This window comes from Oreochromis aureus, linkage group 1 (assembly GCF_013358895.1).
Source record: "Oreochromis aureus strain Israel breed Guangdong linkage group 1, ZZ_aureus, whole genome shotgun sequence".
Taxonomy (NCBI): Eukaryota; Metazoa; Chordata; class Actinopteri; order Cichliformes; family Cichlidae; genus Oreochromis; species Oreochromis aureus.
In genome coordinates, this window is record NC_052942.1 from 31,365,769 (window position 1) to 31,391,180 (window position 25,412).

The 25,412-nt window shown below is 37.8% G+C and overlaps 2 protein-coding genes across 3 annotated transcripts; both read left to right on the forward strand.

Moving 5' to 3' along the window:
- The first annotated feature begins 107 nt into the window (after positions 1–107).
- On the forward strand, positions 108–16,405 carry chrnb4 (cholinergic receptor, nicotinic, beta 4 (neuronal)). 2 transcript variants are annotated; one of them, XM_039612468.1, is made up of 6 exons: positions 108–164; positions 9,664–9,809; positions 10,712–10,756; positions 10,982–11,091; positions 11,572–12,625; positions 14,815–16,405. In XM_039612468.1, exons 2-6 carry the CDS (start codon positions 9,696–9,698, stop codon positions 14,977–14,979), a joined length of 1,488 nt encoding a protein of 495 aa, XP_039468402.1. In that variant the 5' UTR covers positions 108–164; positions 9,664–9,695; the 3' UTR covers positions 14,980–16,405. The 2 variants fall into 2 exon arrangements, with proteins under 2 accessions (XP_039468402.1, XP_039468400.1); XM_039612466.1 differs by lacking the exon at positions 108–164 and adding an exon at positions 5,440–5,794.
- A 1,163-nt stretch (positions 16,406–17,568) lies between these two features.
- chrna3 (cholinergic receptor, nicotinic, alpha 3) lies at positions 17,569–24,491 on the forward strand. Its single transcript, XM_031746545.2, has 7 exons — positions 17,569–17,658; positions 17,878–18,003; positions 18,445–18,584; positions 20,508–20,552; positions 21,927–22,036; positions 22,355–23,555; positions 23,662–24,491. Exons 2-7 carry the CDS (start codon positions 17,943–17,945, stop codon positions 23,788–23,790), a joined length of 1,686 nt encoding a protein of 561 aa, XP_031602405.2. The 5' UTR covers positions 17,569–17,658; positions 17,878–17,942; the 3' UTR covers positions 23,791–24,491.
- The last annotated feature ends 921 nt before the right edge of the window (positions 24,492–25,412 follow it).

The following is a 25,412-nucleotide window of genomic DNA, read 5'->3' on the forward strand; positions in this document are numbered from 1 at the left end:
TAGGCTCGTTACTCGTTACTTCGTGTGGTGGATATCGCGGAGTTTCCACAGATTCAATAACATTAGCAAGTGGTGGAGGCCAGCAGGTGGATGAAGGAAAAGGGAGGCAAGAGGAGAGACCCGAAGCTGCCGCTGGTCCGCGTGTCAGGTGAACTGAACTTCAGGTAAGAAGTTATGACCTGCAGTCTATCTGAGTCAGATATAAACCAAGTTTAGGTGGAGTTTATTTTCGGTATGCTGACTTTTTCGTACTGCGTGCTAGCTAGCATGACGGAGTTTCTATACAGCTGGGTGGGTGCTATGTTACTGATGTTGAACTTTATTTTGTTCATACGGTTAATTATTAGAGTTGCCAACCGTCCCGTAAAAAACAGAATCATCTCGCATTCAAAGAAAATATTATGCGTTTCGTACTGAGGTGAAAAGGAACAGTTTGTCCCGGACTTCAGCTACAATGAAAAAGACACAAAGCTGAAGCTGCACAGCTGCCTCTTCTTCTGTCATTCTCTCCCGTTTCTACTTCAATCACGAAACTGATCAATGATCAGCTGATCGGCTTTTCTCTCTTGTTTATTTATCGCCCACTTTGCGCCAGAAAGAGGAAACCAGCGGATGTCGCGTTAAACAACAGCATCACGTTTAAGCTTTATCAGCTGTTGTTAGAATTTATTTAATATTAATTTCTAGTATCAGCTGATGTTTTCTGGAGCCACAGCTGTAAAGCTGCTGGTCATGATGTCGGTTTGGTTATCTGGTGAGAGGGAAACATGCAGACGAAACCAGGAGATGTCCTTACTGAATCATCAGAGCTGAACAGGTGATGGAGAAACAGATTTACCTTTTAGGTGACATGAATGAGTTGAAAGGAAGTTATGAACTGTTTCTGAGAGACAAATAACACCAGCATCCTTTTCTATGTAGCTGACAGCTGGTAACTGTGCAGGGGCGGGTCTAGCAAAGTGTTGCCAGGGGGCCAGGTAGGGCATTAACAGGGAAAGGGGGGGACAAGGAAATACTTTTCTTTATTATTCTCATTTAAAATGTCTCGCTTTTAAAAAAAATAATTATCTGAGTCTTACAACAAACAATTGATAGATTGATACATATATACCATCAGAACAGTGTACATCACTGTCACAACAGTGTTTGTTTTCATTCAAAGGCTTTATGATTTTTCCTATAATGGCGGGCCGGTCTCTAGTCAAAATGCCCGGGACGATTTTTTTTTTCCCAGTCCAGCTCTGTATGCAGCTCATCTGCAGTCTGGTGTTACCTACATCTTCCTATTCAGAAGGCAGAATTTCCAAGTTCTGAGTACAATCAAAAGCACCACGACTGCAGTTTTTGTGTTGGATGTAAAAGCAGGCTAGAATCATGGCGGCGGTCAACGACGGTCCAGGCGTGGGATTTCTCTCGTGGAAATGTGCGCATTATTTTTTCCTTTCTGTTGGTAGGTGGCACAGTGCACTTGTGGCAAGTAAGCAAGCTAGAAGACTGGCAGTCTTGCTGGGTATCCAGTTACGGAAGCAACACATTAACAAGAGAATTCTGAGTAAAACCAAAGTTACTTTCCCTAGTAACTAGTTACTTTGAAAGTAACGAGTAACTTGAAGTAACTGAGTTACTTTTTTAGAGAAGTAACTAGTAATGTAACTAAGTTACTAATTTAAAGTAACTTACCCAACACTGAAAATGAGTCAAAAGCTACTTCATCTTTATCTGTTTAATGACTTTCCTAAAATGGTTGAACCAGCCATGAATAACCAGTGAAGTGTTAAAAGTGCTGATTACCTGTAATACTTATTTACTTATTCTACTAATTTCTTTTAAACTCCACACTAATGTAAACCCCTCAGATTTTCTTGGATACCAATTTTCTGATCTATTTAATTACTCCCCAGAGAAAGTAATTTGTTACACATTACAATACTTCCACATTACAACAATCTGTCACCATGGCCTGAATTGTCACATATTTACCATTTAACACTTATTTATACCCTAGGCTACAGTCCCACACACTGTCATTAATTCATATTCTAATGAAGACATACATGCAACACTTCTTTGAGATTTATCATAAATCCAAAGCAAAGTTAAGAACAAAGACATTTCAAAGCGAATGTGATGTCCAGGTAGAAATGGAGGCTACATAATCCTGCAAGCCTGTGCCTAAATACTGTCTTTATTACCTGTTTAAGATCAGGCTCTAGCTGCTGGGCTGCGATCTGCATTCACAGATTTTTAGTAACACTCTGGGTTCTTTGTTAGCTTTGGGTTGGCATGCAGTCGATAGGGATGTTTGCAAAGAGATGTTGTTATCTTGCACTCTTTTGTGCAATAAAAATAAAAGTATGAATCTGTATGTATTTCTAATTTATGTAACTTAAATTAACTTTATTTTTTAAATCTTCATTTTGTACACACATGCAAAAATACTGCAAAAACAAAAATCTTTAAGAAGTTAAACTAGCATGGGAGTCATTGTTTGGAACTCTTTGGGGTCGTTCCAGGCCAGGTCGTAACAGGCTCTTCTTGCCAAATATTTTTACCCCTGCTAAGAGCAACAATGCTAACATACTTATGCTTCTGTATATTTTAGTAGAAAACACAGAAGTACCTCTAGGAATGTTGGTCATAAATTAGAATGCTGGAGGAGTTAAAGTTTTGACCTGATGTTTCTTCAAGATAAAAGGTCAAAACATTTCAAGTTGTAAAAATTCCTCCAGAGCCAGATATGGATATTTGTGCCAAAACAATCATTTTGTTAGTTATGGAAATATTTCATTAAAACAATCATGTCACTAGCGTGCCCAAAAAAGAATATGTGAACAAAAATCTCAGAAGTATACTTTTGTTCAAATGTAAAGCAGTGAATTGTATAATGGCAAAGCTATTTTCTTTGTGGTTGGGCTTTTACTTAGTGGCATTTAAACCACTGAAATGTTTTAGCTTTCTGACGTAAAATAAATCCTTGCACTTAATGACTCAGAACCGCCAGAGAGGATTTTCCCCCAGGGCCTCATCATTGGAGTTAGTAAAAAGGAGCTGCCAACATCTCACTTGGTTTCCACATATAGTCTATATGCCTGCATCACGTAAGGTGTGACATGTGCAAATATATTGTTGTTTAGTAGACCTTCTGAGAAACTGGACCAGGACTGAAATTGACATCAAACAAATTAACAAGTTGTTAAAATTTCTTTTATTTATTCTGAGGTGTTTACCCAAGTGCAAAAGATCATTTATTGTGTGAAATTTGCATCTATGCAGACTTCTAAGCTACTTAATGAAACTTGCATATTAAGCAGTATATTCATTTTCAACTGAACTCACTCTGTGTACTCAACAAAATAGTTTCCTTTTTTCTTTCTTTTTTGTCTTGAATTAAAAAGTAAAGAAAACCCTGGAATGTTGCTAAAACCGTGTTACTTTCTGCAAACAATATTTTGGAATGAATTTCTTATTTATCTTCTTTTCCATTCAAGTATAATGGATGATATTCTATTATTGATGGGATGCTTGGCTTAAATCCAGTGTCCAAACAGCCTTCCTACTCTCCAATTAGGTATTATATTATCAATATTGAGCATTTCAGAATGTGTCCCAGTAAATTGTCATCACTGTTTAATATAATGAAGTTGTTGGCCATTTGCAAAATGAAATGGCTCGTGGTTCATTTTTGTGAACGTGAACATACTGCAGTCCCTTGCATATTCAAAGTACACTATCACAGTGTACAGTTGCGTCTATAGTCAGAGTTCAAATTTAAGTTGGAATCAGGCTGTTAAATCTATTACAACTGTCTGTTTAGTTCAATCTTTGATGCCACAGTTGTAGCTGTAGTAATGAAAAGAGAATGAAATAGAAAAACATGACACAGAAAATGTGTTGGTCAAGGGTATGGCTTATAAAATGTTGGCAATTCATTTCAACTCCTTTATTTATTCCAGCTTTCTTTTCCTCACTGCATTTCAGGGCAGCATAGTCCACAGTGAAAGCAAGGGCAAAGAAAAAACAGCAAAAATGTGAAAAGATCACCTGAAGAGTTTGATTTTATAAAGATGTTTAACAAAAGTAAAAAGATTCACTGAGGTAAAAGCAGCACAAACTTATATTTTATGCTTGCAAATTAATGCATAAACTTTTGAACTGTTATATACATATATACATACATATGTACATTTTATAGCTCATATACATCAGAGAAAATGTATTTCCAGGTAATGTATTTCCACAAAGATATATCTGCTAATTTAAATATGAATGTAACCTCATCACATAAAAATATATTAAAATATTTAATTTCTATCTTGCAGCTGTTGTTATTTGTTAATTTCGTTAACTATGAAGACAAACTTGCACTTGTACACTTGAGACTTGCTATGGTAGCTATTATATCACAGTGACCATCATTTATGCGTTTAACATGCTCTCTTTGTGTAGTAATTCATCTCTAAGTTCACACTTAGTCAAAAGATCAAGAGTGCATTGTTTCAAGTCTCTGTCTACTGAAATAGTTATAATACAGAGATAAATGAACGCAGAAAAAATAGCAATCTAAAGCACTATTGTGCTACAGTGCAGAGTAAAAAGTGTGATATTTAAGAAAACATTTATTTTCTCCATGTACAGTTGGTGTAGTTGGTCTAACATATGATTTAATAAAAACAAGTGAACAAACTGTTCAGTCCATGGCCCTCTCCCCTTCAGCCTGATAAAAACAAGAGAGGGTCAAAACCCAATAAGGCCCTATTGATCTGCTTGCACTGATCCAGTCCAGAAGTCTTTGGACTTTAAATTTATAATCCTCGGAGAGTCCTTGGGGCTGTTCTTCATGCCTGATACAGTTCCTTTGCTGGTCATTATAATGAGGCTTTAAGCAGCTTGGTGACTGTAAATCTGCTACGCTAAGATTGCACTGCTCCAGATCTGACTGGACCTCACCTCAGTAAATCTCACATACAGGACCGGAGAATAATTTACTGTCTTCTTCCGCACAGTCGCCAGTGCAGCGCGAAGTCAGCAAAAGAGCCCAAGACACCAACACTGTCAAATTATGTTGCGGGTCTGGAAGAGTATTAAGTCCAACATATCAACATCTGTAGTTGGATGCTTGAGAAAATATTACTGAGGCTGGTGCTTGATTAGTGCTGTTAGTCTGAAAATCAGCCTTTCCCCCCCTCTCATCCTGCTGTCTGTGAAAAATCTTTAATCTTTAAAAGATGAAAAAGGTTTCTTTGAGTATGTTTTTCCTGTAGTTCGCGGAGATACTGACTAACATGGAGCCTATCAATTAGGGCGCGGGCGAAACAAAGGTTAAATAAATACATGTGGGTCGTTATGCTGACATTACTGGTTCAATATAACTGCCCTCTAATTACCTATTATCTGAAATCGCTCCAGAGCTGGTGTAAACTTGAAGTAACTGATCACAGATCGGTTACAGGCAGCGGCACAGGACAGGGGATCATGAGTTGCAAGTGACTGAGAGCAGCAGCGCACTAGAGCAGGTTGCTCCTTTTTGGTGGAGCGCAAAGTCCCGGTTGCCGATGTGGTGCCAAGTGGATTTCAGGGCTGGATTGTTACGAAAGAACTCCACGATGTGACAAGAGACACCCGCGCTGTGATGATAAAGTGACTAAATCTCACGCTTGTAGAATCCGGCATGTCCGAAAGCACGGCTACGGAACAGCGCACCTTTGAGTCTTCATCACTGACGACGGACCAGATGGTACCGTAAACATGAGTCGCGCACTCTCGATCCTCGCTTATCTCCTGCCTTTGATTCACTGTAAGTGTGTTTTCCCCCTTTCATTTCTGTGACTTAAGTAGCAATTTATAATATTTCTAACATTCGCTACTGTGTGTGCGTCAGCGCCAAATGTACCTCCCTGTTGAGGAAATTACAAAAGAATGTATCCTTTTATTGTCCAAAAGTAGAATTTTCAATGCGTAAGCTATTTTCAAGTCACCTTTTAATTAATTTTAAAAATCTATATTTCTGTAGAAGACATAGATAGCTTTAAGATTTTTAAATGTAGCTGAAATATGAAATATGATATCTATCTATCTATCTATCTATCTATCTATCTATCTATCTATCTATCTATCTATCTATCTATCTATCTATCTATCTATCTATCTATCTATCTATCTGTTTTAAAATATCTGGTTTGGGATCAGTTTTTTTTTTAAAACAATTATAACATTAGACAATTTTAAGAAACAATTATTTAGCGATTTTCTTTGTTTACACTTTATGTTACAGGATTTGGCGCTATATTATTGCATTTATGAGATAATTCTTCAAGTGTGTCCTAGAAATAAAATGCCCCCCCCCCTTTTTTTGCCATTTATATCATATTAGTATATTAGGTCATATTATCTAATAGTATATAAACCGCAGCTATCTTTGGCTCTCCGTTTTGTTGTTGTTTTTAAACTGATTAGATCAAGGTTCCAACTCCATTACAATGTAAAATAATGGGTTTTAAAGGTGTGCTGCACCGAATGACCTTTATCAACTCCAAAACAGCTTACAAATTTGTTTAACATGCCTGACCTCATTTTCAATCAGTGTAGCGTCAACACTATTAATTTCCCACATTAAACCTGCATGCACATACACACTTTAGATGCTATTCACAGCAGCTGCCTACAGTTGATCTGGCTCAAGCAGTCTTTCGGTCTGAGGAAGAGGGAACTTGTTTGAGTCTGGCTTCCAAGAACTTTGAACCACATACCATCTGCTCAGTGGTATGGAAGTCCTGTGGTGAATAGGATCTTGGTCGAGTGGCTGATAAAGGCACAGTCATGGCATTATTCACTGACCTGTGGGGGATAGACTGATATTACGCCACACCTCGCAAAGCTGCAGGAGTCTGTGAGTTGATGATGACACACACAGCTGGATACTGTTTCTAAAACCACACACCATCATCACATGTAGCTGCAAGAAAAAGTTTGAAATTATCAGGATTGCTGAACTGGCTACACATAAAGTGCCTTAACTAATAAACCATGTACCCTTGTGCTCTCAATATCATTATTAAACACATCATGTAACAACAGCAAGAGACTTTCTGAATTTTCAGGACAAAAGTCAATTAATTTATACTTAATTCTTAGAATTACATTGCATAAGAAAAGTGTAAAAGTGGTCTTATTTATTAGCAATTTTTTACAAGACATATACCTAAATCTTTTCGATAGGTCTATCTTTTTCTTTGCAATTTAGGTTAACAGAAAATGACCCTAATTAGATGTTCCTGTACCTGTTTCTGAGACTTTTGAAAGGAATTTTGGACAATATGTCACTACAATGCTGTTTAGTGGAGGTGTATTTCTAGGATGTTTTAACAGCCCTTGTTAGGTCAGCCCTCAGCATCTCAGTTGGATTAAGGTCGGGTCAGGGCTTTGATTTTACTATTCCAAAATATGGACTTTTTTTCCCCCATCATTCTGTTTTAGGCTCATTGTCTTGTTGCATTACCCACACTGAGTTTCAGGTCATGAACTGCTGCCCTGACATTCACCTAAAAATGTTGAACTGGAACAGGATAACAAAGAAATCGCAAACCACGATGTGTTCCACCATGATTGTGGAGCACATTTTTTCCTCCAAAGAAAATTGAAACTTTGTCTCATTGCTCTCATTGGTGACATTGTCTCAGTTAAATTTCCAGATAAGTGTTTGCCATCTTGTTAAGAGGTGTAAAGTTTTTAAATTGTTTTTTATTATTTTGAGACTAGTGTGGCAGTCTTTCATTTGAGTGTAGATTTCTCTATTTTATTTATTTTTTTGCTGCTACTAGGATCTTATTCTCCTAAGGAGAATACCATTTGTAGACCATTTATCTAACTGTCAATAACTGAATGCCCAGGTCTTTAGAACAGCTTTTGTAGCCTTTCCAGCTTTGTGTATCTCTATAATGCCTCTTCTAAAGTGCTGTGAAAAACAAGACTCCCAATAAGCCTTAGAAGAACTAATTAGCACAGAAGTGCAAATACTTTTTCTAGCCCTGAATGTTAATGATTAGTCAGTGTGTTCGATGAATTACCAGCCATTGTAAGCTATCAGTTTAGGCAGATATATTTTTGTGGCTTTTATTAATATTTGACTACATTTTATGAAAAATCAATGCAAAGACTGACTATTTCTGACAATTCCAAATAGTTCACAATGTTTTTTTTGTTTTGTTTTGTTTTGTTTATGGAAATGTACCACAGAGAAAGCATGCGATAGATCGTCTGAACCATGAATTTTGCCCTTGTAGTTAGTGATAAAAGTAACAAGTTTTCTTCAATGAGCACATTAGTACAAGTCTTGCTTTACTAGAACGTTCTCCACACATAAGTCAAGTCAGCAACTCCAAACCCCGTGGGGACATCAATAACCAGCTGCAAGTAAAGAAAATAGACGAGGTAGTCTTACACATATCCGTTCTGCTTCAGAAGAGAAGAGCTGACCATCTGTTTTAATCAGCCTTGCCTTCACACTTTACTTAGACATTATTTATCAGGAATAGGAGTGGAGGCTGAGTTCATGTGTTGGAATTCATCGTTTATTGTTACTTAAAATAGATATTTGTGGTTTGCTTTAAGCAAAGCTGTTACAAAAGCACAGTTATTAACATGCTGTGAAAATATCTGCCCTTCTACAAAATGTAATTACCTTTTTGGAAATGACCTTTTGGGCCTTTGTGACATTTTAATGTAATTTCCAGTAAATCCCAACCTTCCTGGTTTACATATGTGTGTGCTAATAATTGTGCTTTTGCTTCATGTTTGCTTAAAGCAAACCCACAGATGTGTAATTCTACTTTCCTTAAAAATTAAACAAGCAGTATGGCTGAAGCAAGAGTTTAAGCAAGTACTTAAGTCATGCTAATCCCCCCCCCCAAAAAACCAAAAAAAAACAAAAAACCCCAAAACAGGAGTGTGGTTATTATTTTGTTATACTCTTAGATGAGTATTCTCTTTTACCAAAAGTTAGTGGTAAAGCTGAAAGGTATCTAACAATATATATAATAAGTGTGTTTATGCCAGGGTGGTAGATTGTGTATTGTGGCACCATCAGTTCAAGCGCTTTTACTAAAAACACAAAACCAATCACATCCCTAATCTTCAACTTCCCATTAGATAGTGTAGCTTTCATGTACGAGGTTTTATAGAAACCTAACAAACTTAAAAATACAATCTATTAACACAGTTTCAAAACAAATCTTTCAATTTACACTTTAAAAAAAAAAAAGTTTTGTTTCTAAATACTGTCCCCTGAAAGTACTGGATATTCACAACAATAACAGAGAAAAATGAATCTCTCTTTTCACCTAAAATGCCCATTTGCTACTACCTTGTTCAATGTAGTCTTAAATTTTTCTGTTGTATTTAAATAAGGTATTTTTGTCTTTAACTGATTTGTGTATTACACTGTATATTGTAGATTATTTATAATGCAATATATCTAGATAAAATATATGTATTTAAAAAATGTGATCTCATTCATTCCTCTTTATTATTGATGTAAAGCTGTTAAAGATTGTTTTCCAATCTCTGTTTGAGATTATAGTCTCTCCATGTTATTGGGATTAAGTTGTCTGGACAGAGATGAGGTGGATGTGTGAACATAAATGTTGAAGAAAAGTGTGATGTTACCAGGTAGCAGCAGCGCTGACTCCGAAGAGCGGCTCATGAACTGGCTGCTGGGAAAAGATCGCTACAATCCCCTCATTCGCCCAGCTGTCAACAGAACCGAGAGAGTCACAGTAAAGCTGCAAGTGTCTCTGGCACAGCTCATCAGTGTGGTAAGTGTGTACTCTTGCCCATTGTTAAGAAGTATGTATACTTATTTATATTTCTATGTATATTTCTATGTTTTTCTGTTAGAGACTTTGTGATGGTGAGACAACAGGATATAAAGAGAAATTAAGTGTGAAAGATGGCGGCTAATAGAAAGCACACAGCAAGAGACAAAAAAAAAAAAGCTTTGAGGAAGTAGTTAATTAAAGAGCAAGCTCTGCTGAAGAGCCATAGCTCTAAATGGATGGATGAAGCTGAGGATAGATCTGGTCAGCCGTGATCTCTGCCTCTGTCATGTCCAGATTGAAACTTCAGCACATTGGATTAAAAGGGGCCATAAAACTGTTTTGGCCACAGTGATAGAGGCTCTTGTCTGATTTACAGTGGAGGGTCCTCCCAGCTGCAGACTAAAGCAGCAAGGCTCGTTCACAGCTTCTGTTTATGAGTTTGCATTGTACCCCTTGGGGTAATTACCATTTGGTGTCACTTTATTGGAAGTGTATGTCACGGCAGTTTGATGACAGTGCAATCAAAAAACATGTTAACAAGCAATCTGAGATGAAAGGAGTGTTTCAGTTATTTTTTTTAAGCTTACTTCAAACCAGATGCCAGAGTAAACACGACAGTAAACAGGAAGGTCCAACCACGACCCAAATCAATATAGGACTTTAAAAAAATAAATAAAAATTAATTAAAATTGCAGAAGCATATAAGTAATTTCCAGTTTTTGTGTAAATCTTAATAAACCCCAATAGGTCTTCAGCTCTTCATGTTTTAATAAAATAAAAATAAAATATAAAAAGAGTAAATGTCATAAACCAGTTCCTACTTCTTCAGGGTCAGTGTCTGGGTTTTAAACTTGTATATTACCAATATAGGTAATTTTCCCCTAATATTTCATTTTCAGAATGAAAGGGAACAGATCATGACCACAAATGTTTGGCTCACTCAGGTAAGTGTGATGAAGCATTTTGTCATGTACTGAGTGAGAATGTGTGTTAAATGTCCTTCCTCTTGAACTTGAATCGTATCCGTATCCATTCTTCCTCTCTCAATGTGGAACAAACCGCTTCTGTAATTGTGCCCCAAACATAATTTACAGATAATGTAGCATGTAATTATAAATGAACTGCTATTGGGAAAGTGCACTGAATGGTTGGTGCCTCTGTCTCTCCAGCACTGGGTGGACTACAGGTTGTCATGGGATCCTGCACAGTATGAAGGTATTGTCAAACTGCGCATTCCCTCCAGACATGTGTGGCTTCCGGATATTGTCCTGTACAACAAGTAAGCTTGGCTGACTTCTCAGTTTGTATTTTGAAGAGATTTTTTGTCTGCACATTGCTGGTGTTAAATAAAAAAAAACATATTATTAATTTGTAAAATATTTGTAAATATCCTCTGATGCCCCTATCAAACACTTTGGACAGGAACTGTAACAGCGTTATTGTAAAATAAATAAATAAAATGAAAAAAAAAGGTGAAAAGTCAGTCATATCATAGAGTAAGTTATATTTCATGTTTTCACCCTCCTGGTTTCTGTCCTCTATCAATATATTTACCAGCTGTCTGCATTAATGAATGTCTTTGCATTTGCTTTAGTGATTAACTGAATCTTTAACAATTTTCTTCTTATTAAAAATAATTAATGCCACGATTACACATTATTACAGATAGCTTTACCATAATTTTCTATAATTTTGACAATGATAGCTTTAAAGGCTAATTTATATGCTGTTTTCTTTCTATTTCTTCATGTTCTCATAGTGCTGACGGAACCTATGAGGTAACGGTGTTCACTAATGTCATCGTCCTTTTCAACGGCAGCATCAACTGGCTTCCTCCGGCTATCTATAAAAGCGCCTGTAAAATCGAGGTCAAACATTTTCCCTTTGACCAGCAGAACTGTACTCTCAAGTTCAGATCTTGGACATATGACCATACAGAGATTGACCTGATCTTAAAGTCTGAGATGGCTAGTATGGATGATTTTACTCCCAGTGGCGAGTGGGATATCTTAGCTCTGCCAGGGAGGCGGACTGTCAACCCTCTGGATCCCACTTATGTGGATCTGACATATGACTTTATCATTAAGAGGAAGCCTCTTTTTTATACCATAAACCTCATCATTCCATGTGTTTTGATCACCTCTTTGGCCATTCTAGTCTTCTACTTGCCTTCAGACTGTGGAGAGAAGATGACCCTGTGCATTTCTGTACTTCTGGCACTCACCGTGTTCCTGCTTTTAATCTCAAAGATTGTTCCTCCAACATCATTAGATGTTCCCCTGATTGGCAAATACCTGATGTTCACCATGGTCCTGGTGACCTTCTCCATCATCACCAGTGTGTGCGTGCTCAATGTGCACCACCGCTCTCCTAGCACCCATACCATGCCTTCTTGGGTCAAGCTGATATTTCTTGAGAAATTGCCTGCTTTACTCTTCATGAGGCGCCCTCATAACAAGTCTGCACGCCAAAGGCTGCGTCAGCATCGATGCTTAAGAGCTAAAAGAACAGTTTTGGGCTTGGGATACCCAGTTGCATCCAAGACAGATATCACCATGTCAGCTTCTGCGCTGCTGTCTTCAGACTCTGCCTTCTCTACACCAGGACACAAAAATATAACTTCTCCAGCAGGATACAGCCACTCCTATAGGAAGGGAGACCTGCGCTCTGCTGATTTCCTTCCCACTAGTTTCACATCCACCCAGGACTTCCAACACAGGGACAACTCAGAATGGGCTGCTGATATCCAGGAGGCAGTGAATGGGGTGTGCTTTGTGGCTGAGCACATGATGGGAGATGATGATGATCAGAGTGTATGTATACTTTTTGTAGCACAAATTTCACTGGCTATTATTTCATATTCTATATAGTGACTGTAGCTATTTTAATATTTATTACTATAGCAGTATGTATATAGTATAACTCGTTTCCTTTTTGAGGGTGTATTGTGCAGTTCCCTATGAGCCCTAAAATATTAAGCATAAGCATGCTTAGTACTTGCCATTTCTACAGCTGTCTTACCATTTATATAAAAAGATATTTTCCTTGTACAATTAAGAGTCATGATAGTGTAATTAAAAAGGATCAACAAAGCTCTAACACAAAAGATCAAGATCAATATCTCAGCTTAACTCAGGTGAAGCCTAGCAGATGTCTGCTGTCACTTAATGTATGTATTGGCAATCCACCTGTTACTCAAAGGCCTCCCCCATTAGAATGCAAACTTTATAAACTTAACATGATGAATTATTTAAAAAAATACAGAAAATACATCGTCATGGACTCATAACTTAGCCAGCGACAGAGACCAATTTTTGGGGGGGGTCCAGACTGTAAGCATAGTTTTTGCTCTAAAGTTGTGCATTTGGGATCTTATTAGCTTTTCCTTTAAAATCCCCAGAGTTCAACATTTGGGCTGGACCCAGAAGGCAATTAGCTTAGCTTACCATAAAGTGTGGCAGCAGAAGTAAACAACTTGGGCCCTAAAGTTTAAATATCTATCTACAAAGAAATTTACTAATAAGGTGCAGTTTTTAAGTTTACTTTGGTTACATATGTTAATATCATAAAAGAGACAATCAGGTGTAAGCTCTGTGCTGCAAAGATGTCATGAGCAACAACAGTGCGACACAGTGACAAGGCAACCTGTGGAGAAACTTGACAGATGTGGATGTGCAACAGAATGTGATGTTTTTAACTGAGTTGAGATTTTGTTTCGAGTCTGCTAATATTTCAGCATTTAATAACCAGCTGAGCATCTTTGTTGCCAGCATCTAGTCCAGTGTGTACAAGAAAAGCTTTATATTGTCCTTTTTTCAAAACATTCTTAATCAAGAGAGTAAAAAAGGTGAAAAAAAAAATATACACCATAAATCATAATGCAGGCTTAGACCTCAGAAATCCATTTGTTGACTAACTAAGCTAACCTATCTAGATATTGATCGGTTCACAGCATGGGTTTATAAAGCAAACAAAATAGTGATATAAAGGTGATGTTTCTGACAGTCCACATATGCGTGTTACTCATGGAACAAATGACACAGAATTTACTTGCAGATAAATATAACTTTGTAAGTTATATGTGTATGTGAAGTGGATGCTTAGATTTCATGTGATAGAAAGACTCATGCATTTGTTATTCTCTTTATTGGAATAACATGATGGTCCTGATGGGCCTCTGTTGTACGTGGGAATAGCATCACCATCAATCTGTCTACAGTGCCATTATTGCTATCACCAGTTTTGCCTGGGGAAATAACGTTAGTCTTTCAACCACATTTATTATGAAGCTAATTGCAGTCTACCTCCAATTCATTCATTAGGTGAGGTAAACAGAATATGGAACTAATTAGGTGGTTTGCGTTTTTTTTTGTTGTTAATTTAAAAAATATATAATATATCAGGTGTCAGATGCCAGCGCCTAGCCTGGTCACAATAAACTGGGTCACAGCCATTTGTACTCAAATTATAACATTTTCCTCACACTCCAGGACGCTTGAGGTGTAGGAGGGAAAACTACTAACCCTAAGTAGTGGCTGTAACTCACCAAACTGAAGGCAGATTTTGATTTTATCATTCACTTTCTCTTACAAATCAATAGATACCAGCAAATCAATAACAGATCAATAGGGAGGAAACCAGGAATGAGAAATAGCTCGTTTCAAAAACCACTACGGACAGCACTGATGATGAGGTGAAAAGGTCAATAGATATTCCAATGTACAGAATGCAACAGTATGGAGACCGATCCTTTAAGGGTTATACCCTGTTCCATGAAATGCATGAAGAAATGTTTTATAGAATATTATGTGTTCCCATTAAAACTAACAAGCATTTGCTTTTTTATTTATTGTCTTCATTTGGTTTCTATATTTCAACATGTTCTAACAGTATTAATTAATCTTACTGCTCTGCAATATTATCCTTTAAAAAAAATACCTGCATGAAGAAACATGTACATTGACTAACTGAAATTATTTTATTCATTTCTGTGTTTTTGCAGGTTATAGAGGACTGGAAGTATGTGGCCATGGTAGTGGATCGTCTGTTTCTGTGGATCTTTGTGATAGTGTGTGTTGTGGGAACCCTGGGCCTGTTTCTCCAGCCTCTTTTCCAGAGTCAGATTGTTGCCAACCATGTGCCCAGTTCGGACATTCCTCGCATTTGATCCTTGTAGAGAAAGACTGAGCTACTTCAGGCTTTTCATAAGAAACTGTGCTATTAGGACAATATTATGTATGAGGGTATATTAGCAGGGGTGGGCAACTCCAGGCCTCGAGGGCCGGTGTCCTGCAGGTTTTAGATATTACCCTGGGTCAGCACACCTGAATCACATGATTAGTTTGTACCAAGCCTCTGGAGAACTTCAGGATATGTTTAGGAGTTCATTTAACCATTTGAATCAGGTGTGTTGGATCAAGGACACCTCTAAAACCTGCAGGACACCAGCCCTTGAGACCTGGAGTTGCCCACCCCTGGTATAGAGGCTAGTAAAAGTTTTGATGTATTCTTAGTTTTTGCTTAGCACTGTGTTGGCAGGTAACAGAAGCACCGATACAATGTCGTCTGTGCCAAATCATACCCAGAGGGTGTGATAAAGTACTAGTAAACATGTACGGTATGGTACAAAATAAATAAAAGCCACTTATTGTCATATAGTATTTAAAACAATATGCCCTAAAACAATAAATCACCCAATATTTTAAGGAATAGTTACATTTGCATAAGTTAAAATGCAGCATTATTACTGAGGTTGTTTCTTTTAGGCTGCTGTTTCTTCAAAGGACGTCTGCAGAGTTGGACTGAGTGTAGCTTTCACTGCACTGAAGTATGCTGAACTGTTGCAGTAATATACATAATATGATAAATATACTGTATGACTGCTCTCAAATGTAGTGTGACCTGTCATCTGTGTTACTGTGTCACTGAAATACAATAAAGAGCTGTGTGCTCTTTTAGTTTGATTAAATGCATGAAATTCCCTATAAAGTCTTAAAGATGTCAGGGTTTTGCCAATGTGCTTATTTAATCTGTACTGCTGGTGATAAAGATCAGAGCCAATGTGTTCAATTAGGGTGAACCAGTTAGGATGGTTTATCATATAGATAAAACAGTTGTTCACTCTCAGTGCAAAAAAAAGCAAGACAAGGCAAAAAATACTGACACAACAAAACTTTTAGAGCTGGTCTTTATTGCAGTGTCTTAAGGTTGAGTACTTTCCATAGCCATTCCATATCACTGACATGTAACTGTAAGTAACTATTTCTCCTAAATTTATATATATCAATGGTCTAAATAAACAAAAAAGAAAAGTAATTCTAGAATTAGTTTGTTTCATGCTGCAGTAATATGAAGGCTCATTTGTGCATTGACACTAAAAGCACCAAATCTTTGATAAGTGCTCATTTTTACAGATGGGCAATTGTAAGCACACACATAAATGGAATAAAACAAAGCAGACAAACACAACCTACACTAACACACAAACGAAACGACACACAACGCTTACAGCTCACTAAACAGTGCTGAGTGTGCTCATTAAAGGTTCTGCAGACTTTGGGTATTTTGTGAGCCATGCATGTAAATCAAGAGAAAGCAATAAACATCTGTGTTTATGGATCGACTGGCTTTATTTTAATCTTACTTCATAGTTTTTCCAAATGGTTAACTGTTTTTTTCATGCGCCTGTTAACTTCCATTTATTATTGAAGTGGGATGTTGCAATACCACGGCACATATCCATAAAAAATATTTCTTCTGGTTCAAACCAAAATAAAAACTGCAGGAGTTTTGTTTTCAACAATCATTCCCAAGCCTTATGTCAGCAGTCTTTTGACATTAGGATACATAAGTGGTATATGCAAATATATTTAGCAGAGTATTTATTTTAATGTTTCTGTCTCCCAAGAGGATTTAATACACAGCAGTCCTCAAAAAGGCAAAGATCCACTCTTGAATTCTTAAATTCAACTTCAGTCTATGTTTTTTTTATAAACTGATTTAGTTTATAACTGATTTAGAGATATTTATCACTAAAGAATGTTTTTTGAATCACCCAAGCCTTGGTTAAAGCTTTCTGTGTGTAGCCGTACACATTCTGCTCTACCTGAATAAAACTTTCTGAAGGTCACTTGAAAATATACTATATAATCCTGTATTAATCCCCAGGACTCACTTTTCTTTCCATTGAAACCATTTAAAAAAGCTGAAATGAAATCAAACAGTATCCCTGGCCCTGGTATAGATTCATTCATCTCAAAGTATATACAGCAGGCTAGAGGTCAGCTGAAAAGAAGGTCTGAATGACAGACCCACTGGGAAACACAGCTGGGCAAAATGAAGAATACAGCAAATCTGGAGTGCTAGAAAGAAGAAGAAGAAGAAGAAGAAGAAGAAGAAGAAAATGAAGGACAGAACTCTATCCCAACTGAGTATCTGACAAACTCAAACCCAGTTGCACAGAGGCTATTGAACTTGCTTGGATGTAGCTTGTTAATTCAATATGAAAGTCTGTGAGAAGAAAATTTGTGTGAACACCACCTGGGTCTACTGTCTGCCAAAAATGTTTGCTTCACAGAGCCCAGACATGACAGAAACATGACATGAAATGTTTTTTAACAAAACAAAATTCATGTGATTGTGATTTAACTGTTGTTATATAACCGGCACAGAATGGGTGGGTGGGGGGTCCACTCACAGTAAGAGTAAATGAATAAATACACATATTTCCAAAGAGCAAATTTCAGTTGGATCCCTTGCTGTTTGGGGTGATGTGACTGTGTGTCAGACATGAAGGACAATGGCTGTTAAGTCTTGGGAAGCTGACCAACCAATGGTGTGACTGAAGGTGAAAAATTTGCACCACTCAACATTTTACCCCTGTTTTACTCGGTTAAGTCGCTATATTCTGCATATTTTGTATTATTATTTTTGCATTGCATGGCTCCTGACTGTGACTGGTTGTATGCCTCAGTGCGGCTCTGCCTCCCTCACTCGCTCGCTCCCTCTGCTCGCTCGTTCTGTCGGGTGATGCGGACGAGCTCTTACTCTCTCCACTTTCCTCCAGTGTCCTCCGTGGATCGTTTCTGCAGCTGACCCTGGAATTATCTGGCATTTGTCAATTTGAATAGGATGAAAGCCAGGTTTTGCTTCTTATCTGGTCCCTGTGCTTTCTTTCTGTGTCTTCTGTCAGGTGAGTAAGAGGCTGGTAATATGAAATCTACTTACTTGTTGCTTTAGGGAAATGTAAAAAAAAAAGCAATGGATCTAATTATTTTTGAAGGCTACGTGTATTGGGTTATGTAAAATTTAATGCAGTGCATCAAGGAATCATGCATGTGTTCAAATCCGTAATCTTATACAATCAGGATAACAGTAATATGTAGCTGTAGTTGCTGTTCTCTGGAAGATACATACTGCGTTAAGAATGATGCCAAATGAAATCTCATCATGCAAGTTAGAAAGAAAAGAACTTGAAAGTAAAAAATGACAAAAAAAGGTTGTGAAACTGTCAAATTTAGAGTTCTACTTTGGGTGGTAAATGGTAAAGCAGAAAAAATAGATCACAGTTAAACAGTATAATCATTTAAATATGCAGTGAGATTCCCATGTCTGACATTGTGCTTCTGTCCAGGAGGCACATGTTCAGAAGCAGAGCATAAGCTCTTCTCTGTGATATTTTCCAACTACAACCAGTACATACGGCCAGTGGAAAATGTGTCTGATCCAGTCATTGTGCAGTTTGAGGTGTCCATGTCACAGCTGGTCAAAGTGGTAAGTAGCCAGCAAATGTTTTCCCTCTGTGTCGGAGCTGATGTCTGGAGTGTCTGTGATTTATGGGTAGCTATTTCACCTCCATAAAACAAATATCACTCTGCTTAATAAACATTACTTTAGATTACTCTAGCCTACGAAGAGTAGAAATTGTAGAAGATCTGTGTATATATAAGGCTTAAAACTTGTGTTTTTACATCTCAAAGATATAGTTTGTGTGCTGCTTTCCAGACTTTTATTGTAACAAAATTTAGGGGAAGGTGGTATTTTGGTTACCGTATCATAAGCTTGAGATACCCTCTCATGTTACACAGTAGCCCCTACGACCTAGATGAAAGGGAGGACAATGGGGCTGTTTTTCTGGCCAAGACAAGATGGGAAATGTCAGCTGTCTGAGTACCTCTCAGTTTAGGCACCCCCTGTCACTCAGTCACTGCCACTTCAGATGGGCACTCCTAGATTTCTCTGCTAGAGTTTGTTGACTGCAGACTGCAGTTCCAGACAGACGACTATGTCACTTGACGCAGACAGGTCGAGCGCAGGTGGCGATAATAAGCATAGCAAAGGGCTGTTTGACAAGCAATACAGCTTCATTCACACAGTAAATTGTTTGGAAATACAGAATATTGTACTATATATTTGCTTTTTTAAGGAATATGTTTTTTAGTGTTTGCCTCTTTTTTCTTTTATTGTTACCCTTATTGCACACATTGCTCTCTTTTAACCCTTTATGTCAAACTATGCTTTGGTATTATAATGGTCTATTAGAAAGAAAATGCCAGTCAAAGATCAGTAGGTAACATAATAAGAAACATAATTTCACTGTGTATAAACTAGTAACCATGAGATGACACCTTATGCGTCTTTTGCCTCTGTGCAAACAAGGTGGGGTTTTTTTCAAAGGATATAAATAAGTATTAAAGACCTGTCTGACCAGACAATGATGATATGGAGAGAGAGATATTTTGTTACATTATCCTTAACTCATTTAAAGTAGCAAGCTAAGCTAGAGTGCTGATGGATGACTGTTATTCCCTCTGCACACCTGGTGCACCAAACTCAGAAGCATTTGGTTCACCTTCAACAACTCCAACATAGCTATATGAACTAATTTGGAGCATCAATACCTTATGGGCTGGGCAACCTAACATCATCTCACAATCAGGGATTGCACCACATGATCACTAGGTAGTGGCAATGTGTATTTTGGTATCAGAGGCTGTTCTGCTAAAGATAGTACATGTAGTATATGATCTACAGCCAAGATTCGGTTCCGCATCCTTGTTAAAACAAAAACTGCAAATAATAATTTAATCGTCTGATTTCGATCAAAAATTTTTTCCTTTGTGTCTTTTAGGATTTTGAGTGATTTAATTATGAACCACAGAGTGTGTGTCTCATCTATCCAAGTGACATGAAATAACTGTTCTCCTAAAGATATTCAGAAGAGGTTAAACTAAAGCCTTCTGTTAACCGTTGAATCCAAGAGCTATTCTGGATACAAGATGGTCACATGAATGGTTAATGTTCTGCGCTCAGTCATGAGATTGGTTCATTCACGGTCTAAGTCACACAGAAATCTGACCCTCAGTTGTTTTGTCTCCCATCTTTAGTCCCTCTGCTCCAGCTGTATCACTGAATTGCTAGTAGAAAAAAATAAAAGTTAAAGGCTGCGACCTACAAGCCCCAGCTGTCATGTGTATTACGCTCCAGGCACGAGGGACTCAGGTGCAGATCTCCTAAACCTTTTGCCTGGGATATCCAAAGCTCTGATGCTACAGAAGCACAGACATAAATCTCAGCAGTGAATTGGATGATTGCCTGTGACAGTTATTATTATTGTTTTAACTTTATTAATAACATGTGCTTAGTTTTCTTTGCTTCAGTGTCCTCATTATCTATTATCTTCTACCCTCTTCTCAGGATGAAGTCAATCAGATCATGGAGACCAATCTGTGGCTGAGACATGTAAGTTTATGGTTCAAGACTGTGCAAACAGACCTTGAGCAAGGGCATCAAGTCTAGATCCAACCTTCTGTCATGCGTGATTCTTTGGAGCTAGACTGACAGGTTGAATTATTCATAGGAGGAAGCTTTTTAAACACATTGATCCGTGTGATCCTATTTTCTTTCAAAAAAAATAAAATAAACTGAATGCACTTACATTTCATAACCAATTTGCATTTAAAAAAAATCATTTGACAGTAGTTAAGAAATCTAGGATATCCGTAATATTCATCCATTATAGGCTTGTACAGTAAAAGTGAATCTGGAAGTGGAAGTTTAGTGATTATCTGCTTTTTTGGGGAGGATGTGCTGCATAGTGCAACAAACCAGTTATGAGTCAGATAAGGTAGGGCGGGTCTCCTGTTCCAATTTTACATGTACTGAGCAAACACACATCTGTGACAGAGCCAGTCTTCTACTAAATGTTCTTTTAATTGTTCTTTGGGGTTCAGGCTGGAGCATTGCTTCTCTTATATTAATGTCATCTGTTGTTTTTAGTATGTCTCTGGGAAATACTCATCAGGGGCGAGACACATTTCTCCTGCTCTCCATTCTCATCTTGCAATACACTCTGGATACATACTGTTTTGTAATTAAGTCAAATTTTTTACAGCTCTCTGGGGTTGCTTTGATGTACTGGCTTCATGAGTCTCATGAGGATCACTGGCCGTCCTGAGGAACAGTGTTCAAAAGATCCATAAAACACACTATAAACTGTGATTCAAGTCACAGGTGTACTATATATCCTCTGTTTATGTGCTACCTTTGGAGATAATGACATTATTTCTTTATTTTATGTGGAGCATTTTACAAGCAAATGCATATAAAAACTGACAAGAGATAATTACCAGGAGGAAGCATTTTCGGACTCATTATGTTAACTTTTTTTTAACTTTTCAACGTACACCATCATGGCTAACAGTGTGGTTTTTCACTATAGTTTATTACAAAAATAGGCTCTAATATTTATTATGATACATGTTGGCTTACTGACATTACCCTTCATGTCAAAATCCTACTGTGACGTGGCTATGGACTAGTTCTGTTGATATATTACCAACTGCTGCTTTTGTATTATTTTCTTTTACATACTGATGTTTTTTTAAGTAATATGTTCTAGCGATTATATATGTTTAAAAACATTTTGAATTAACAGGGTGTAATGCAGTTATTGAATTGTCATATTCTGTTTCAAACTTTAATAAAACCAAATAGATCTCCAGAAAACTGATTTAAAACCGCTGTACACATGCATCAAATTGACTCTGAAACTCATACCTGTTAATTATCTGACTTTTTTTTATGGAAAAGAAATTTTTCTGCTTTGTTTCTCAGATCTGGAATGACTATAAACTTAAATGGAACCCACAAGATTTCGGAGGCGTCGAGTTTATCCGAGTGCCGTCCAACAGGATTTGGAAGCCAGACATAGTGCTGTACAACAAGTGAGCCTAATAACAAAAACCTGGCACAGAGTCTTCATTGATTGTTTATTGCTGCAAAGGATGTCTGTACAGTAACAAAATGCTATCGATCTACATTGTGCATTCAGCATGGGTCATTTCTTCTTTTGAGGACTCTTAGGGAAGCTATACATAACATCACATGGTGCATTTACTGAAACCCCAAGGCATTTTTAATTGATATTTTCATAACTCAATAGTTGTTTATATCTGTCTGGTTAGTATTCAGTGGCTCAGTTGTCTTTCACTGTCCTTCCTTTCAATGTTCCATTCTCACTCTTCTTTTCTCTTTTTCTACAGTGCAGTTGGAGATTTCCAGGTTGATGACAAAACAAAGGCCCTGCTTCGCTACAATGGCGATGTCACCTGGATCCCTCCAGCCATCTTCAAGAGCTCCTGCAAGATTGACGTCACATATTTCCCATTTGATTACCAAAACTGCACAATGAAATTTGGTTCATGGACGTACGACAAAGCCAAGATCGACTTGGTGCTGATTGGCTCAACTATTAACCTCAAGGACTTCTGGGAGACAGGCGAGTGGATGATCATTGATGCGCCTGGTTACAAACATGATATTAAGTACAACTGCTGCGAGGAGATCTACACTGATATCACATACTCTTTGTACATCCGTCGCCTCCCTCTTTTCTATACAATCAATATGATCATCCCATGCCTCCTCATCTCCTTCCTCACAGTGCTTGTCTTCTACTTGCCCTCTGACTGTGGTGAGAAAGTAACACTGTGCATCTCTGTCCTGCTGTCTTTGACCGTCTTCCTCCTCGTCATCACAGAGACCATCCCTTCCACCTCGCTAGTGATACCCTTGATTGGCGAGTACCTCCTCTTCACCATGATTTTTGTCACTCTCTCTATTGTCATTACTGTTTTTGTTTTGAACGTCCACTACCGCACCCCGAAGACACATACAATGCCCTGCTGGGTAAAGCGTGTGTTTCTTGAACTGCTGCCCAGGGTGATGTTCATGACCAGGCCAGAGAGAGATCCTGAGAAGGTGACTGTGGCTGGCAGTGTTCAGACGATGCATTCGAAATCCTGCGCCATTCATTCATTAGGTACTCTACAAAAGCAGCACAAACCTCAGGCCCTTGCCAACAGTGTGGTGTCAAGTTTAACAAACCGGCAAAGACTTTTCAATAACACAGAGCTTTCCAATCTTAATAACTTGGGTGGAGACTCAACCAAATGTCCAAGCTCTGGGTTCTTGTGTTGCGAGGGCCGCTGCAACTGCTGCTGGCAGAAGAGAACCGGCAAGTTGCCTGCAGATTCTGGAGGAGGGAGCGGAGGACTGGGCAGCCTAGGAGCATTGAGTGGAGGCAGTGCTGTGGGTGTTGGAGTGGGGAGTCAGTGCTCCAGCTCAGAGTCTTTGGATGGAGGAATAATGCCTCTTCTGTCTCTTTCTCCTGAGGTCAGGGAAGCTATTGAGAGTGTCAAATACATAGCAGAAAATATGAGACTACAGAATGAAGCAAAGGAGGTGAGTTCTCAAAAAAGCAAGGCTAAAGCTGTCATACAGCTTTCAAAAAAAGAATTACAATATTGCTATAACATTGAACATGTTTTTTGTCTTGATCCTCTCATAGGTTCAAGATGACTGGAAATATGTTGCCATGGTTATCGACAGGATCTTCCTATGGGTTTTTGTGCTCGTGTGCATCCTAGGAACAGCTGGCCTTTTCCTCCAGCCTCTATTACTTGGGGAAGATATTTGATTCAGTTTGACAAAACTAATACTCCAGACTGCTCGAGCATATGTTTCATAGATGCTAAGAAAAAGTTTCAAAGCCAAGTCGAAACTATGACAAATGTTGATGGTGTTTCAGTAGAAGTGTTTCTTTTTATTCATAGATAGTATTTGACTTTTTTTCTTTTCCTGGTTATAAATCCTATAAATGGACATGGCTGCATTTAAGGTAACTTATAACTGAAAATGTTTAAGTGTCTTTAAAAATGCTAAAATGTTTCCCAAAGCCAAAGTCAACACAGAGTCAGATACTCTGATCATTCAACAGTTAAGCTTCAACAGAAGTGAAGACTGGGGCACATTATTACATGAAAATGACATAACCTTTCTATAACTGTAATATTTTGCAGGCTGTTGTATTTAGTAGTCTGACTAAAGTGATGTATAATATCATGTGTGACAGACTTCTGTGGTTGTTTATCCTTCTGTATTTATCTGATGTATGTAGTTAAGCTCTGCTAATGTTTGTGACTATTATAAAATCAGCTATAAGAAGTCAAAACAAGCCAGATGGCTTTATGACTTGTGGAATGCTTCAGTCTCAGGATGAGACTTGAATGGGATGCAGCGCTTCACAAGGTACTGTCTACAGAACTGTTTTGCAATGGACCTGTGATTTTTGTTTGGATTGATAAATAGTGAGTAATTATATTAACACAGTTAGGTCGATATAGATAGACATATTTCAGGTACTTGTTTTGAGCCTTTTAACAATAAAAAACAATTTTAAACAAATTATTTTTGTTTACTTCATACAAAAGATAGTACAATAGAGTGGGAGGGAAAAAAATCTAATTCACCATTGTGGCAGTATACTTGGAATCATTGTCATCAATATTGGGTAAAACCATTTACAGGGAACCATATATAAAATGGTCTTCCTAGTGACATGGTCCAGGGTCACCTGGCGCAAGATGATAGTGGGAGTTCAGACACCTGAGATCTCAAAACTGCCCTGTAGGTAGCGGACAGTTCGTGTTGTAAGTCACCCCCTGTGTTGAGGACATAGATGACCTCTTTCACTGCTCTTTCCAAACCTTCTGTCTTCTCTGTCCAAAAATGAGAACATTGGCTGGGTTTGAAGTGCACTGCACGTGCTTGGGAAAAAAAACAAAAAACTTCTCCTCAGTTTCTCCGATAAAGCTGCTACATAACGGATGACGATGTTGTTCCGCTTGTCATTCTGTTTCTCCCTAGTTGGTGTCCGACGAATTAATGAAAACCCAGTTGGGATAGCTACATGTTTTAACAGGTTGGGTTTAAATACCTGGGACTCTCCACCATTTAAAGAAAGATTGTAATCCTTCTTCTTTCTTAAATTAAGTATATAGAATCAGGCCACAGAAAATTGGGCTCCTTATGTTTTTAGACATCACATCACACTGTTTAACATTATAAAATTTAATTGAGATGCTCAGGTTTGAAAATCAAGCAGTGCAGTCTGTGTTCAAAGACTGCCACCCTGTGGTAAATCTTTGTTACTACAAATTACTTCTTGTTCGTTTTACAAAGGGATATGCAGCCCAGTTTGTTCTGATTGTTGCTATAAAATGTCTTAATTTGATCAGACATTTGAAGTCACTACAAACA